The 18,914-nt window shown below is 39.2% G+C and overlaps 1 protein-coding gene across 1 annotated transcript; it reads left to right on the top strand.

Moving 5' to 3' along the window:
- Nucleotides 1-442: 442 nt before the first annotated feature.
- On the top strand, nt 443-13,369 carry LOC6567256 (T-cell leukemia homeobox protein 3). Its single transcript, XM_001993835.2, has 4 exons — nt 443-667; nt 2,342-2,790; nt 7,230-7,458; nt 13,168-13,369. The coding sequence occupies exons 1-4, from the start codon at nt 495-497 to the stop codon at nt 13,367-13,369; spliced, it is 1,053 nt and encodes a 350-aa protein (XP_001993871.1). The 5' UTR covers nt 443-494.
- The last annotated feature ends 5,545 nt before the right edge of the window (nt 13,370-18,914 follow it).

Genomic DNA, 18,914 nt, shown 5'->3' with positions numbered 1-18,914 from the left:
CAACATTATTTGACTAACAAGCTTCGCAGCGACAGCAACAGCAACAGCGGCAGCAGCAACAGCGGCAGCAGCAACAACGGCGGCAGCAGCAGCAGAGAGAGAGTTGCTGCGACAGAGAGTCGCAAGAGTCCGTCGGCATATTTTTATTTTGGTTGCATTGATGAAAAGCGTTTACGCCCGCCAGCACGCGCCCGCTCCCAAGCACAGCATTCTGCAGATCGCATCTCAGTCAAACGGCGTCCGTTCAAATTGTCGAGTCGGTTAACGAATTGTTGTCGTCGCGTCGCGCAACTCAATCAAAGAGCCAAGTTCATAATTAAAACTACAACTGCAACCCGAAACGAATTGCCGTCAAGTGTGGTGCGTGTGTTGCAAGGCAATTACATCTAGGGCATATATTGTTAGAAACAAGACCAAGTGACGAGAGTGTGAATCGTGAATAGTGCTGTTATTTTGTTCGAAAACTGTTCGAATTGGCGCCACTAGCTGTCAACATGTCCAGCCACGAGGAGGATGAACACGAACACGATCACGAGAATGGCGACGATGTCGAGGAGCAGGAGATACATGTCGATGTCGATTCCGATTCGCGAATGTCCTGCGGCAGTGGCTCAGATGTGGATATGGACGGTGGCAGTTGCTACGATGAATCAGAGACTCCGCTAAGGTAACACATATCACATAAAAGACAAATGTTGAAAATAGATTCAAAATGCTTACGTTGAACTGAGAAATACAATATACAAATATGAGAAAGATTAACCGACATGAAACAGCCAGGTTAACATGGCCAAAACTCTGATCCGTGTGGATCATTATATTGTTAGGAAGCACAGAGTTGTACGTATTTTCTCTGAGTATAATTAAAGAAAGATTATTGCGGAGCCTTGGCTGAAGATAGAGACGAATAAAGTGTCTAGACATTACTGATAAGGTTAATTAGGGCTCAAACTGACTACAGCTAAATTTGTAAAGAAAAAGAATACCACAGCAAATCGTATGTCTCCAAAAAGTGGCATGTCCGAGCCTATACAAAGCAAGAATATTTAAATTTATTTCATTTAAAATCTCGAGTAACAACCACAGATTAAAATTTTTTTTTTTTTTGCGATAAAGGTTTAAAATAAAATATCAAAATCAATATTTTATACTTACTAAGAAAACGTCAACTTGTTTTTATAAAGCTTTGTTTGTTTCATAGATTTGGAGCAATTTTGATTCTCTATTCATAATTTAACGATCATTGATGAGTACAAAAGGCGTGTATTCAAATGTCTTCAGCATTGTGTGGCATAACACACAAAGACCATTTGAATAGCTAACAAGCAACTCAATAGGCAGAACATAATCACACAACTGCTATTCATTCACTATACTCGATCCAATTTGGTTTGTGGTGTGAAGAAACCTCTTAAACACTAATAAATTGCCGCAGCAGCCAAAAAGAAACTTCCTGAATTTAATGACAAGTTACCATATGACAGCTGGGAGAATAGGGTACAGGTAGTCTGGGATAGGGGATAGGAGAATGGGGCTTGGGGAATTGGGCTGGGGAATTGAGCTGGGGACTGGGGACAGTCTACGGCGATAAAACGCACATTAGCAAGGCGCCAAAAGCGCGCGTTGATAACAATACCCAAATGGGTCTAAACGAGTTCCGCAACAAAGCCACAGTTTGTGGGCCCCATGCATATTGGATTAACATTTTAATAGAGGGGGCGCTATAAAAATCCTATAAAAAAAAAAGGAATGCGCCCGGAGGCAAACAGCGAAGACCGAAAGACATATCATAGGCTGAATACCATATGTTTATTATAACAAGTTTACTTCGACTTTTAGTTATAGTATTTTATTTTATTTTTGGAAAGTGTACATTAGACGATTTGAAATGACTTTAATTATTGCTGCTTATAAAACGAAATGACGATCGTGACTCGAATGTGCTGCTCGGTGATTTATAGAATTCAAATCAAATGCCTCGTTTCGCATTTGCATAATTACTTAATTTGCCACAGAGTGACAGCAAAAATGTTACGCATACGCCGCATATTGCGACGGCAACGAAAACATGATTTCTGCGTGTTTCGGGCCAAATACTTTGAGCCTTATCTCTGCTAGCAAATGGCCACAACAAGAGCAAAAAAACTATATATGCAGGGGATATGTGTGGGCAACACTGGTCTCGAAACTTAGTTGGCAACATTAATTAATAATTTGTTCTGTCTGCTTATCGTGCGACACTTTTTTTCTGTATTAATGAGTCAACAACAGCAACATGTTTAATATCTCGTGTCTTTCTCGTGTTTTTTTGGTTTTTTTTTTTTTGTTTGTTGTTGTCCAGTGAATCGCTGCAATCGGAACAGACGCGCTCCTCGTCCAGCGAGAATCTGCCCTTCAGCATATCGAGGCTGCTTTCGAAACCCTTCGAGACCAATAACAACAACAATAACAACAACAACGGCCACAGCACACAGCACAACAACAGCAGCCCCAACAACAACCACAACAACAACAATAACAGCAGCTCCGATAGAAACTCGGCGGAGAAGGAGCTGCAAGCTGAAGCGGATCACGAACTGGCCGCCTATAAGCTGGCCACCAGCATTGCCAACTCGACATATGGCAGTGCCGCTGCCTTGTACTCATATCCGCATCTCTATCCGTCGGCAGCAGCGGCCGCTGCTGGCCATGTGCTGCGAGTGCCACCGCAGCGTACGCCGCTGACCTGGGCGCTGCCACCGTTGCATCATGCGGCGCTTGCCCATCAGGCGGTCAAGGATCGACTTGCAGGTGAGTGTTGAGTGCAGATTTCATCATCATGCCAAACATTTACTTTGATTCATGCTGTGCCCCAACACATTTATGATCTGCTCGAAGCCATCCGCCAACGGTAGCCGAAACAAGCGGCTACTGTTTCGGATTTGCTGCTGGATTGCAGTAGTCGGCCCCACACTCGTGATTACCATGTGGCACGCACATGAATGTGAGTACGGGAGTGCGTCTTATTAAAATCCAAGCTGCGCTTGGCCTGTGTCTCATTTTCGGTCATGGGCGTAGCCAGCAGGGGAAAACCACAAGTCATTGATTAGCGAATATATACAACACTTTGATTTTGTATTATATGGCATTATTCGAACGGATCCGTTCGTTTACGCATTTAAAATATATTACAAAAATTGTTATAGTTATAGAAACCATAGGAAAAACCCTTAAGCTGGAAAACACTTTTAAAACTTATTTAAAAAATGAGTTCTAAAATTTAAAGCACCTGCTCTTTTTCTTATAAAATGGAAAGTAGAATTCAAAAGTATTTGATTGTTGCACATTAGTTAGCTATTTTAAAAGCAAGTCGCATAAAAAAGACAACTTGTTATGTATATGTCTAAGACCGACCCCCCCAACTGGTATCCTGGCCACGCCCATGGTAGTAGCCCAGGCTAATAAGCGCGATCAGAGAAGTCTTTTAAGCCAACATGCCTGTCGGCATGTCATTCGCGCACCCAGACCTCACACGCACACTAACGCACACACGTGTGTTACACACACACACTCAGAATATCCACAGTTGTAGCTGTGCGCCCTAAAGTATAAAAACATGTTTGCCTTCAAATGCGCAATCGCAGCTTAAGTTAAAGAAAAGAAAAAAACAACAACAAGAAACAAAAACTCAACGCTGCGCCACCGCCCAGAAGCAAAGCTCAGGCTCAGTGCATACAAAGAGCGAGAGAGAGAGAGAGCGGGAGAGAGAGAGAGAGAGAGAGACACACACATTTGCCACATTTGCATATGGCCGGCTGCAGATCCTGCCTGCTGGCTGCGGCTTTTCGTTAATTTGTTTACATTATGAGCTTCAGTTGTAGCTACAAGCTGCAGTCGCAGCGCGAGCCGCATTATTTAATGAGTGCGCGTTGATTTTATTACGCCTCAGCAGCCACCATCAGGTTGGTAGGGGGGAGGGGGTAGTGCAGCATTTTATTTTATTATATTATTTTTATCAGCTGTCCCTACTCTGTCAGGAGTTGGGGCATCCGAATGCCAATCGATGTGGCTGTAACTCATATTTGGGACGCATTTTGGCCATGCAGAAAAGCTGCTTAGCATCGTGGCGATCGTTGCGATTGCTTTTATGGCCAACATCCGCCGCCGCCGCTGCCGCCACAAGAGCCTTTTTAGTTATTTTAATGAGCTGGTTTACATGACTTTTTAATTTCGCGCTGTGCCCCCGAAAAGGAATTAATTACACATTGGGCGGTCGTCGAGCTCAACGCTAAGTCTCGACTCTCTGCTTATTTATCGCTGCATACCACACTTCAATGTGAGGGGGCCTCAACTGACATGGGCAGCTTTTAATTAGCCACTGAGACGGAGAAAGAGAGAGAGAGAGAGAGACACCGAATGAATGAGTGAGTGAGAGAGAGATAGCGAGCAGAAACCCTAGTAGAACTCAGCCACACTTTTGAGGCAGTCATGCAAAGCAAGCCGAGCCATCTTCTGACCAGTTTCGTTTTGTCAACATCTTCGTCAGCGTCTGAGTTGCAATATGAGTGTGTGCATCTGTGTGTGTTTGTGACTGTGTGTGTGTGTCTGTTTTGAGTGTGTGCATTGTGTCGCTTGGCTTGCTGATAAGCTGGCGCCTTGGCTTTTTTCATTAACAAGACAAACGAGCGACTCTGCAACCGTAACACAAACTGACCCTTGCCGTGATCCGATCCCCGCTGCCGGCTGCCCGCTTCCCCCTCGCACTGCCATATGATTAATAACCGTTGCATGTTAATTGGAATGCTGTTGAGCTTGCTGACAGGCGGCGCAGCAGGCGCCAATTATTTTTATATTTTGTTGTTGGTCCGGGTCAAACGCAACCCTTTATGCAATTTGCCAAATAGCCAAAAACTGCAAGTAATTGCAACCAACCACAACCAACTTTTTCAAAGGGTCAAAGTGCAGACACTTGAGTGTAGATATTTAAGGCATATTGCGCATACGCCATGTGGGTCGTCGGGGCAGAAACAAAACACTGGCTCAGGCTCAGGCACAGTTGAAGTTGAAGTCCCAGTCGCAGTCAGAGTCTCAGAGTCAGACTTGTGCTCGGTTTCGGCCACAGGCGCCATCAATAATGCATGCTAAAAGCTTTTAGCATTATTTTACGTATTTTGGGAAGGCAGTTTGCAGGCAGCAACAGTAACAGCAGCAACAGCAGCAGAAGCCGCAGCCCACAGACAGGTTGTGAGTATCTTTAAGATACGCCAAGAACAGAACCAAAACATCATAAATAAGAACAACACACACACACACACACACACACAAGTAGGCAAGCAGCAAAAGAGGGAGGGGTTGGGGTGGCAGCAGTGGGGAGCGGTGAAGCGCTGGTAAGCCATAAAATTATGCTTACGCGAATGGATCCCACCACGAATCCTTTAAGGATATAAGTACTGCACTGCGCAAATCGAGCGCCTGCTTATGTGGTGCGATAAATGGCTTTTTATTGAAATTGATATTGCTTGAAATATTCAAATGGTGGCCAATCCCCACACGGGAATTGCGTTCACGAAATTTACACACTTGAGTCGAATATTTATTTGGGCACACATTCAAAAAGGGTTCCTGGGAAAAGTCGCAATAAAAAACATGATTTGTCAGTTTAACACCAGCCATACATTCTGCCATTGAGGTTTCTGTCGATTGATGAAAATTTCACCCATTCTGAAGTGGTTTTTATGGAGGGAATGAAAAATTTACAAGTAACTAGATATAAAACGCAAATATACCTGTCAAATAAACTGTTGGCCTTACATCATAAACATAATAATTATATTGCCTTTGCAGTTACTGCTATTTATTATTAGATTGATTTTGGAAAAATATTTACAATTTCGATTTAGAAAATTCATCGACATTAGAAAATTCAACAACACAAACAAAACCGAAGAGTTTTGTACTCAAATTAAATATTGCAAAAATGTGCAACAAATATTAAAATAAACATGCAGCTCACATTTTTCAAAAATATTTTTTTCGATCTTAAAATACGTAAACATTTATATTTATATATCAGCTGAAGAACATTAATCGGTTGTATTATTAAACAGATAATATGAATTCTGTATAAAAAAAAATAAAAATTTATTTTTGTTTTCTACTCTCAGATCGAGTCAATCCTCTATGTCATTTTCAGCGTAAGGAATTTAAGCAGATAATCAACATTCTCGAAATGTTAGATGTCTACTGTGAAATTCTCAAAAAGTTATGTGTTTTTTTTCCCTATATGCCTTTCCGATGTCTTTTAAAACTGTGTCACATTCAGTAATGAATTTAAACGGAGACCAATCAGAAAATTCACAAAATGTTAGCACTCTAAAGCTCTTGGTTATCCTTAAATGGCAAATGTATTTGTATTTGTTTACCTAGCTGTTTGGCTATAGAAATTCGCCACGATATTCACAGCTAGAGCCAGACTTATCACATGACCCCGGTGACGATGGTCAAGCCGGTTTCCCAGTTGTCACTGAGGACGACGATCAACGACATCGTTTTAATATTTTTGTTTGGTGACCACTGCGCCAGGCTTATCGCATATAATAAACAACAACACGCATGCCAAAAAGGCAAAAGTAAGTCGACTGGCTGGAATTTTAAAAGGTTCAGCGCCAGCAGAAACATGGACCGTTGCCCACTCAGAATACAGAGAGAGGGAGAGGCAGAGGGAGAGGCAGAGGGAGAGGCAGAGGGAGAGGCAGAGGGAGAGGCAGAGTGAGGTGCAGTTAAGGAGAACAGAGACTGGGTCACATACGCATCCTAGGAACCCGCGACTTTATGACTCAACCTGAACAAACGGCTGAAAGACGACTGAACGGCGGCTTTGAATGAAATTGATGTCGCGTGCGTTGTCTACAAGACGATGCGTCTGTGTCTCTATGATAAAGGTTAAAGATCGGGCCTCAGACTGCGGCAATTAGGCGCTTAGCGGCCGGAGTCACTGACTCTTTAAGGGCTGGGCTCGACTAAATTGATTTAACAGCGGGGCAGGTAGCAAGGCGGCGCTAAGGTCGCTAAGTAGCCGCACACAGGTGCCGTTTGCCGTACCGGAAGCAAATATCGGAAATTGCTTGTTATCTGGCCATGGAATTTATTGTTTGCTAATTGCTTGGATAGGACACTTAGCTAACTATATATGTATATATATATATGTACGAGTACTTAAATTTCTTCTCCTTCTTCAACTAACATTACAGCTGCCTTTCCGATTGCCCGTCGCATTGGACATCCCTATCAGAATCGCACGCCGCCCAAGCGAAAAAAGCCGCGCACATCCTTCACACGCATCCAAGTGGCCGAGCTGGAGAAGCGTTTCCACAAGCAAAAATATCTGGCATCTGCGGAACGTGCGGCTCTGGCGCGAGGACTCAAAATGACCGATGCACAGGTGAAGACGTGGTTCCAAAATCGTCGCACCAAATGGAGGTAAGTTTCACGATAAAAAACAAAAAAAAAAAAACAAAAAAAAATCAATAAGCTTCTCAAAAGTGCTGACAGCTAGCACCTTTTTTCGCTCCAACTCCAACTCCCCATTTACCCGACACTTTAAACTACAAAATGTACAAATGGCCTTTGTCTAAAAGAACAAAAACAAAACAAAAAAAAAAAGGAAAAGGAAAAAGCCAAAAATAAAGCGTTCTCTGCAGAACTGGGGGTAAAAGGTTTATCCATTATGCATAAGCACATTAAATGAAAAAGAGCAGGCGGCAACGTTCTTGGTCTGGGGGTTGGTAAACTGTGGGGGTGGATTCATTCTTTTTGTGTCTACGGAGGGTATAGCCAGCCCTCTGTAGCGTTAACTAATAATGATAGTCATAATCTCAAAATGGCGGACATGAAAATAATGAAATATTCTGCAAAAGCTTAAAAAAGTCGGTGCAAAGTTTACTCATATTTAAAAACAAATTTAACATGAGCTAAATTATTCCAGTTACTAATAATGGCAAAATGACATTTAATAAGATTTGATATTTTTAAAATAATTTTTATATGGTTTTGTCAATTATTCAACCATGAAATGATTTGGTTTTAAATTTCTTTTAAATCATAAAGAGATATAATCCATAAATGTATATATAATTGATATATGATATAGTGAGTGGTAAATGTTTATGCACAACTTTTACTTAGCATAAAAGCAAGCATCTGTTAATTATCATTTTGATTTATGGCGCCGGCCGTGAAAGAACTAGCCTTCCCCTGCCAATGGCAATTAACGAGTAATTCCAACTTGGACTCACAGAATTAGTTACCCCAGTAACTTCCATAAACACGAATGTATATATATTATATATCTACATATGTATGTGTGACATATAAACATGTCACGCGCTTGTGTGTCTCTAATTTAATGAGGCATTGATGCGTTCAACACAGTTGCGTGTCTCAAATTGTTTTATATTTTATTACTAGCATTAGAATAATAACAAAATGTTTCTGTATAAAGCAGTTTTACCCCATAATATATATATCATATGCAATTACCATTATAATAAAGCAGTCGTAGAACCTTTTTTTATACCTTTTTGAAAACTGGCACCGTGGCAACTGGCAACAACATTGTGTCGACTGTGGGCGCATTTAAGACGCGCTAATTGCGCGCTTAGCGGGCCGACAACGCCAGAAACCAGACGCAAGACTTAAGATACGCCACGCCCCCCTTTTGCCCATTTACCCATTGCCCATTGAGTTCAAGTCCTCTTTGCTGTTGGCTCTTACAGCTTATCAGGCATTTTGGGCCTATTTTAGCTCGTAAAAATTAATGATGTAAAACGCAATTTTGTTAACGGCAATGGCCACGGCTCGTTTGTGGCTAAGTGAAATGGCAACGGCATTATACAAGCCGCTTGATTATATGTACCTCGTAAATATTAAACACACTCAAGCACACACATGGGTACAGCTCACATAATTGCCTTAATGCAATGCTGAATACTGCGCGCCAAGTAATTTGAATAATTAGCACCGTCCAACATGGCGTATGAGTTATGTAGTTGTGTTCAGTTATGTGTCAATTGCTTGGCCCAGAGATTACTAAATGTACTTTTTTACTTATTTTTAATAAAATGTAACCAGTTTGTACGGCCATGACAACAACAGCAATGCAAAGCTTTTCAATGCTTTGATTGCTTACAGTAAAAGCAACGACAACAACATCAATAAATAATTAATAATTAACAACAGCAACAACAATAGCAACAGCAATGTGCGAGTCAGTTGGCTTGAAGACTGAGCGATTGAATGACGCTTGTTGCCTGTCAATTTGACAATGTGTTTAGCGACAAATAAATGAAAAAAAATAGACTTAGAGGCAACAAGAAACAAAGTTACTAAAGACACAAGCCAGAGTCAGACACACACACACACACACCAAAATATAGATACACAGACTGAGTGAAAGAGAGCACAAAGAAAGCATTGAGAGGAGCGAATGAAACGAAAAAGCAAAAAAAATGGAGTCTCATTGCACACTTTTTGGCAATGGGGCACCTAAACAAATGGCGCTGTCTAATGGATGTCTGGCCTGGCAAGTCCCTTTCGCAGGATTCGCCTTTTATATACGCATATATGTGGAAAAAGAGATAAGAATCCTTGCGTCAGGAAATATGCCATTAAGTTACTATTTCTCTAGAAATTTGGAAAATTAATGAATTCACGAAATATTTCTTTCTAAATTCGGAAATGAATAACAATTACTGTCTCGTAATTTAGAAATGATAGTCCTGGTCTTAAGAAATCGTATGAAAAATGAGACAAACACTTTTTGGCCGTAGAAGTATGTTGTTTTTTTCAAAATCTTTGTAGTACATGATAAAGCCATATTTAATTAATTTCTTGTTATTAATTGCTTGCTCTAAGTTCAGCATATATACAATTAAAGTAACCTTAATTAAATAATTCTTACTTGTTCTACCTACCGATATTCATTTCTTGTTCTTAATTTCTCAACATTTTCCTGCACAAATCTAAGTAAAGGACATCGACAAAGTAGTCTTAACTTGGTAATTCAAACTTGTTGTGCTGCTGCTGATTGCAACATAGGTATATATGCACATAATTTAATTAACAACCGGCACATAAATCAAGTAGCCTTTAAACCCTTTTTAATTATACGGCCATGCATCAACTCAAAAGATTCAGTTGGTTGGGCAAATCTTAAATTAGAGTACGAAAACTCACACGAAATTAATTGCTTCGCATATGGAAAAGTTTTCATGCTGCTGCTGAAAGCTGTCTAATTAAAAATTTATACACGCACACACTCGCAAGCAAATGACAAATGAACTGTGCATGTGTGCGTGTTTCTCTGTGTGTGTGTGTGTGTGTGTGAAGTTCTTGGAAAACTTGAACCACAAGCCGAAAATCAATTTGGCAGAGAGCAAAGTTTTTGCCAAAAGAAGAGAATCAAATGAAATTAATTACAGCTGTGTTGGCCATTTGTAAATTAACTTTGAAGCTATTTTTGGCCGGCACGTGTCCAGCCCCGGGAGCGAGGACGAAATCTTCATCTTAGTGGCAAGTCCCACAGGAATAAACAAATGCCAGCCAATTAATGGTCTAGCTAAATTGTTATGTCTCGCAAGATAAGTACCAGAGGCCCTTTTTTTTTGTTGTTGTTTGTCGAAGGGCCTCTGTGTTGGGAAACCCCAAAAGCATTTTGGCCATGGCTATTTTGTCGTTGTAATTTGCTGACGTCGTTTTGTGGGCTGTTTGTGTGTGAAATGATTTTAATTACGGGACCCAGTGAAACCTGTGAGCAGCTGCTAACAGTGCGACAATTGACTTGCCATTAAATTTGTGGTAACATTTATCTAACCTCCATTTCTCCATTTCCATTCCCACTGCCCCTGGCAGCGCCTCTCCAACTCCCACTCCAGCAGTGTGCAGTCAACCGATTTATGCGTCAAGCTTTAATAAACATTTTAGCCTAATGTCTGGCCATTATTTATCGTGGATAACAGCAACAGCGACACAAACAACAACAATAACAGGCAAAAACATTTTCATCGCCCTGGCGCCAAAAGACAAACAGTTAACATTTGTAAAGTGTTTCTTGCATTTTCATTTCCACATCCAAAGCTCTCGTGGCTGAAGATAAATTACAATCGTGCCTCATGTTTCTCTCTCTCTCTCTCTCTCACTCTCTCACTCTCTCTGCCCGCACAAGAGAGCACGGCTTAAATTAAGGCCGCGCATACACACTCACACACACACTCACACACACACTCACACACACACTCAATCACACACTCGTACATTTGTTTACGTGTTTCTGGAGTTTTTAATCAATTTTCGTTGAATTTTTTATGCGGTAGCTGTAAAACAACTCGCAGATAAACCATCCAAAAATGCCAGAAAGTAAAAGTGAAAAATACTCCCCATATAATAATTCACTTGAACCAGAGCCAGACAATTGAGTTGTTGTACAGATATCACACAAACAACGCGCACAACACTCTTTTTGCTGCCTGCTATGGTCAATAATTTAATTAGAGAAACAGCTGCGTACAGTGAATACATCTCTAGCTTTGTATAAAAAGATATTTTTCAAATATCAAAAATATTGTTAGAGAACTAAATAAATAAAATATAAATAAAATAAAAGCTGTTCCATTTGTTCAAGTTCTTTACAATTTAATGGGCCATACCGGTAATAATTTGATATTTTCCTGCCCAAAATTGTAACACAGTGCGACTGAAACGTTGTAAATGAATTTTTAATAAGTTCGCATTAAAGTTATGAACTTGTAGTTTGAATGATGACATTGCTGATGAAAGCCGTAATGATAGCATATTAAACTATAATACAATCATGGCATATGAGGGTCGCACACACACACAAACACACACAGTCGCACACTAACGAGCAGAGCATTTAGGATAGTAATTAAGGGACAAAAGTTTGGGCTCGAGTTTGAGTTTTGTGAGTAGACGTCATCGTATTTAGCTGGCAACCGAAAGGACTTCATTAGATCATGAAATATTCAATATGGCGCGCGATGGTAAAAACAACCCCTCCATTCATGCATGTGTGTGTGTGTGTGTGTGTGTGGGTGTAAGTGTGTGAGTTTATATGGGGGTGGCCACAATTAGAGCATAAATGCTGCGCAAACGCAAAATAGAGGGGCATGAGGAAAATGGAGGGCAACAACTAGAACGAGGCTTGCAGATGGAAGGTAATAACTGCAGCAGGATTGCAACAGCAGCAGCAACAATGGCAAAAGGACGTGTTGCAATTGCAGTTGAATAATTAATGGTACTCATACGCACACACACACACACACACGGAAATTGCCAGTTGCCGTTGTTGGTCGGCTTAAATCCCATTTAAGCGCAACATTTAAAATGTAATTTTACGCAAGGCAATTCGAAATTAATTTTCAATAAGCAAAAGCGAAACAATCCCATTCCAGCGTGGCCATAATTGCGTCCAGGAATTGTGGCAATCAGCATACTTGATTTGATTAGTTTTAAATGGTCTTAATAAGCCACCCACATAATGACTTGATGAGCCAGACCTCGACTCCACGTCTCCGCCCCATTCGTATCCGCTGTCAGCCATCGCTCAAGCAAATTGCTTTTCGATAATGAATATGCACATTAACCGATGCTATTGAATTGATAAGCCTCATCAGCATATCCTATTTTAATTGAATTGTATGCTTTATGCTTTATAGAGGAATCTTTGGAAATTCCCTTAATTTTGGTGATCAAGGTACAATATCATAGCACTCTCTTAGTGAAAATAAAGTTTCTTTTTTTTAACTTAATAATAAAATGTAGTTGCGAGTATGTGCACTATATCTTTCCTTCTCAAAAGTTAACCATTAACATATATGAGAGTATCTTTCAGTACGGGGTTTTGCGGAACAGGAGATAGAAATGCATTCTTGCTTTAAGATTAACTATTAATAATTTTAGGATGAAGTATGGGCAGTTATGATGAGGAGGTGAACTCTGGTCTGCTATCTATGGCATCCCTAAGATAAGTGTTCGTTGTTGGGATAAAGTTTACTATAAATATACATTATGACGGGGATATCTTCCAGTCAGGAATATTCTTTTAAAACTAAAACTTACTTGCTTTTATTGGAATCATAACTCAATATCTCATTCTCTCTCTCACACTTGCAGACGTCAAACGGCGGAGGAACGCGAAGCGGAGAGACAGGCGGCCAATCGCCTGATGTTATCCCTACAGGCGGAGGCCATTAGCAAAGGATTCGCGCCGCCGGCAGCGCCACTGGGCTCTCAGACCAGCGTCAATGGAGCTCCTCTTGCGGCGCTGCACGGTCTGCAGCCTTGGGCGGAGGCGTCGCATGCCGCTGGCTGCTAATCGTCTGCATATATATATATATATATACATATATATATATGGCAGGAGTACATATATGTATGAGTATGAGGTTTATTTGTGATAAAGTTTGCTTTGTATATAGATACGAGATACGAGTAAATTGCAAAACAAAATCATGTGTACAGTGAGAAAGTTCACTGTGAATTAATCAACATGTTATTGCAAGTTGTAAATATTTAGCTTTACTTTTTAGACATACATTATTATAACTATATTCACTTAGATTGCTAAGTAATCGATTTAAGTTTAAGTAGTTTCTCTTAGTTTGTAGCGCAGTGTTTCCAATTTGTTTATTGTTCAACACTTGAAGGCAAACAACGCAAAAAAAAACAACAACAACAAAAATGCATCTCAAAATGTCAACTTTAAAACATAAATAATAAATAAACAAAATTTTAAATATATGGCTTGTATTGTACGTTAGTCGTAAGTCGAATGGCATTACCTAGTATTATACAATTAAATAATAAATATTAAACATATAACTAACATAAAACAAAATGAAATGAAAATAAATACATTACAAAATCAAAGAAAACAAATATGCATTTTTTGTTTTATTGGAAATTAAGGGAGTTTAAATATGATTTATCGATCAAAATTGGCCGGATATAATATTTGATGTGATAATGCGTCTTCTATTGAAAAGAAGAATAAATAAAAGCAATCAGCCATATGCTCAATCCAAACAAAAACCAACAACAATTAGTCATTCGAGGACCCCGAACTTGAATATAATATCCAGCGGCCTTTCATTATAAATATATTACGTGTTTTTTTGCGCTAAAAGGCAAAACAAACAGACGCCGCCTGGCTCCGACAGCAGGTAGGCCAATCCCCTATATGTTTAGGGAGAGGGAGACAGGCCCTTAAAGTGTTGGCCGCTGTCACATTAGCGTCGGCTGCCGACTCTGAGACTTGAACTCCTACAAGTTGCCGTTGGCTGCTGGTGGTCGCCTGTGCGGAAGTAAACCATTTTAGGCAACAAGTTGCAAGACGGCGCCCACAAAGTTGCAGACCTTCGAGGTTCGTTCGGTCTGTCCGTCTGTCCGTCCGTCTGTTTATCGGTCAGCGATCAAATGCTCTTTTATTGAAACTTCAGCAGAGACACCTTTTTAATTTGAACATTTGCCGCTGTTGCTCCAGCAACTCCTTTGTACACACTCAAAGAAAAAGCAAACACAAGTTGCTTATATTGGATCAAGAACGAAAATCGAAGACCACCCAATTATTATTTCAAGAATGTACTTTTTGAAAGCTAACTTAGAGTCTAAAACTTTAAGCTAGCTTTACAAATTTACATTATTAATTTATATGTTAGACTGTTTTAGAAAATAGCTAATTATAAGATTGAATATTAAACTAAATAAATGGAAAATAAAATAAGTTTAAAATTAAAAATACTTGCGAAAAAAGTTTTATACTTGATTTAAGAACTTTTGATCGACTTTGTCAAGAAATCTTGATAGGTATTCATAGAAAATTATCTAATTCAATACCAGTTGTGCTTCAATTTCAAACATCGTTGTTCTTATTTTTTATTTTTTTTTTTTTAGTGTATGGACTACCTGGAAATTCGCATAAATTGCGTTTAATTGGACAATTTTTGTTTTATACCTTACCATATTTTTCTGTGTAATGAGGATGCTCCTCCATTTATTCGTTAGCTTACTTTGTTTGTGCCATCATTGCATGCAACAAATGCCGACTGGCGAGTGCTGATGGGGATGTGGCTCTAATTGGCTGCCAAGTCTTGTAGCGCTACCAGGTTTGATTGATTATTGAGCAAACTTGCGGACAGGCACTTGGAAGCCGTAGCCGTAGCCGTAGCCGGAACTGAAGCCGCAGCCAGAACACAATCTATTTGTGTCCACTTATTGGAATGACAGGCGCCACAGGTCTGCTTCGAGCATAAAAGTTTCGTAGCCCAAAAATCAGCAAAAAGAAAGGCAAATTGAAAGTGACCAGAGAGGGTGGCTTCGGCCGGACTCCACCTTGCAACGAATGTGTGCGTGTGTGTATGATGGCAGAATGGATATGAAAAATACAAATGAACAGCCCTGCGGTTGGTCAACAAGACAGCAGGAACTGTGTGGCCGGAGGAGAATTTCATGTGAAGCCTCTTGGTCATGCCAGCCATGTCAATTTGGATTATGGATAGATTGAAAGGGATTTAAGTCCGACCAAGTAACTGGGCGCCGTATACCGGGCACACTCACTCAAAATTTACCAGTCTGGGCACAAAGCAGAGCCATTTTCAAATTAGTTTTTCAGACAACAACAAATTTCTAGCTGCAATTTTCATATTAACAGCACTAATAACAACAGCGAAAGAATGGAAAGCTTGGGGAATAGCTGACAATACACAAAAAAAAAAAACAACAAAATATCAAAATAAACTAACTTTTGACAGTCTGCAGCAAGAGTCACAATAACGGTCGCAGTCACAGTAGAAGGCACACAGTGACAGCAAATAATTAGCGGCCATCATGGAGACATTTAAATTAAATATGAGTCGCCTTTGTTGTGTGTGTGTAGTTGTTATTGTTGCAGTTACTGTTCCAGTTGTAGTTCGTTTTGCTAACGGTGGCACGTCTAGCCTCTAATTATGGTCGTCGCTGGTTGGCCTGTCAACCTGCCACATGACAGTCATAAAAAACAATGTCATAAAGGAAACCATTTTTAACAACGTAGCTAAAAACCAGCAAACTGAGTATGCAGTCGACTAAGAGATACCGTTGACTATTTTTCAGTAACCAAACACTTTTGGTTTGTATCTCAAAGAAAAAAACAAAATTACTTTCGATATATGCCTTTCAATTATGTTCGACAGCAAGTCCAAATCTAAATTAATTTTACTGTTTGCTGTTGAAAAGTGTATAATTATACTTTAGGCTCTTTGCTTTTATTTCAATAATCATTTCTAGCGACATTAGTTCATTATTGATTTTGGCTATATTTTATGGTAGCCAAAATCATAACCAATCATGATTGAATATGAATAATTGCGATGCAGAAGAGAATCTAAAGAAATGTTATAAAGAAGTTAACTTTTTATTAGAATGTTTTTGTTCTGTAAGGACAAGATCGATTATCTATAAGCAAGTCTACAGATTCAATAAAAATACAGGGTATCTTTATTGTAAAAACTACGTTTGTCAAGGAGAGGACATACTGTCATTAGTTGCCTTTGTCTGCACATATGTACATATGGCGCAGTAAATACCTGTATTCTATTAAAATTAGTGCACAAGAGTTCGGCAACACAAAATGAGTTTAAAAATGGAGTAAATGGAGTGCGAAGCCATGCATCCCCCGATGGCAAGGGCAGCCATTATGCCCAAACGGGACAATTTTTTGTATCAGTTATTTTATTTTATTTTTTTTTGTGCGGATCTACCACCATAACCTGGAATCCGGTGCGACGGCGATAACTAACAGCACTTCTAATGACCAAACAGTGCCCCGTTCGTTGAATTAATCATTTGGCTTGTCATTAGGCATTTTTATGCTTTCAGTTTGTTGTTGTGTTTTTTTGCTTTTTTGTTGTTATTGTGCTTATTGTGCTTTTATTTGTTTTAGTTTTTTGTTTAGTTTCCCATATGGCATTTAAGTTTGTTGTGGGCAAAGAATATGCTAATTGCTGTTCATGATGACATGTTGTTTGTCGGGTGTTTTGGTGTTGTTGTTCTTACTGTTGCTGTTGGCAATGAATGGAGTGGCTAAATGATTTGGAAAGGGTTCCCCCCGCACACATGTCCAGTCTGCCAGTCAAAACTAGCAACAAAATAGCACCCAAGAGAATATGAATTATCCGCATCAAGAATAAAATGCTAAATACTCTTGTAATAATGCTTAGTTAACAGGCAGTTTAAGCACTAAGTGCAACACTAAATAACGAAGCTTTCAAATGCTAATCAATCCTTATATATTTATAATTAATTTTAATTAGTTGGAATTTTAAATAAAATACGTTAGAGTGAGTTGAATATTCATTCAATTCTATGTCTAATAAAAATGTCGGAAATTTAAATTAGTATTTGCAATATAAATATCAGTCAGTTATAGTTGGCATTGCAAAATAATTATACAATTCAATCTGCACTTATCACGATCAATAAAAATACTTGGATGGTTCATATAGACTACAACCGATCGAAAGAGTATAGAGATGACTTTATAGTCTTTAATGTAATTTATAGTTTCTTCAAGCGTTTTGTAATCAGCAAACTGTTACAATTACAATTACATTTAACTCATGTGTTGTTAAGACAGTTCAACTTCTCCATTCGAACTTCGCCAGATTTAATTTAAAATAACTGAAATCAATTTGTATCCCTAAGTAGAATTTTCTGTAATTTAAAGTAATTTGAGTGGCAATAGTGTAAATAATAAATAATCAAACTCCATAGCCTTATCGGCAATTTTAACATTCACTCTTATAGATATTAATCAGTTGATCTAACCAACTTATCTGACTTAATAATCAATAGAAAATACTTGACCAATAGACATTAATATTCATATACGTATGAATTATAATCATTATGATCCATAACACTATACAGATTGACTTGCGACAAACTAGTTATTCTATTGAGCAAACCGATGATTTATATTTGATAATAAAATAAATTACAATGAAGTGCATTAGGAGTACATCAAAATTGTTCCGTGGAAACGAGATGGAGTCGTGTGCTTCACACATTCAGTGCAACATGAAAATTTAATCAAGTTGTTTTCAATTGAGTGCAAAATCACATCAGCAGCATAAAAAGTTGAAAGCCAGGAGCGGAGTGGAGAGTGTAAAGTGCCAAGAGCAGGACGAAGACCGTGCCCAGTGCCAAAACCCCACTCCACTCCAATAGACAAGCAGTCACACAGACAGACAGACAGGCAGGCAGACAGACAGACAGACAATATAACTCAATGTGAATTGAGTGGTCAGCCATGCTGCGAGGGTTGCTTTTTATACAGCACCGGTTCCCGAATCCCCACTTTCCCCGAGCCTTGGCCACAAATGTCAACAGCTAACAGCATATTGGACCCGGACCCTGGGTCAAATTCACGTAGCATTTCGAAAGCACCGATTTCTTCTATATATAAATATATATTATACATATATATATATATATATGTATGTATTTATTGCCAAACACACAAATTTATGACCAACCAATAAAACGCTGTAAATAAAACAGTAACAGCAACCAAATCGCTGACTTTGACGAGCTAGGCAAGGTAAGGAAAATAACATTTCAATTTTATTGCTTCGTTTGGTCCACAAAAAGAAAAGCCTCATCAAATATTAAAAAAGACTGGAAAATTTATGCCGAATTCCATTAGAGTTATAGCGTGAAAATTGCCTCGATGCTTTTGCTAAACAAATGTCAATGCCCCAATTAAAAAGAGAGGGGCAATAACTCAAGGGTGGAGTCTGCTAAATAATAAAACTACTTTCAAAAGACAAAGCACACAAAAGTTTCTTGGTGGAAATCTCTAAAGTCTATTTAAGCACCGCCTG

This window comes from Drosophila grimshawi, unplaced genomic scaffold (assembly GCF_018153295.1).
Source record: "Drosophila grimshawi isolate 15287-2541.00 unplaced genomic scaffold, ASM1815329v1 contig_311, whole genome shotgun sequence".
Classification (NCBI taxonomy): Eukaryota; Metazoa; Arthropoda; class Insecta; order Diptera; family Drosophilidae; genus Drosophila; species Drosophila grimshawi.
The sequence above is the reverse complement of the archived record's forward strand: the minus strand, read 5'-3'. Positions and strand labels throughout refer to the sequence as shown.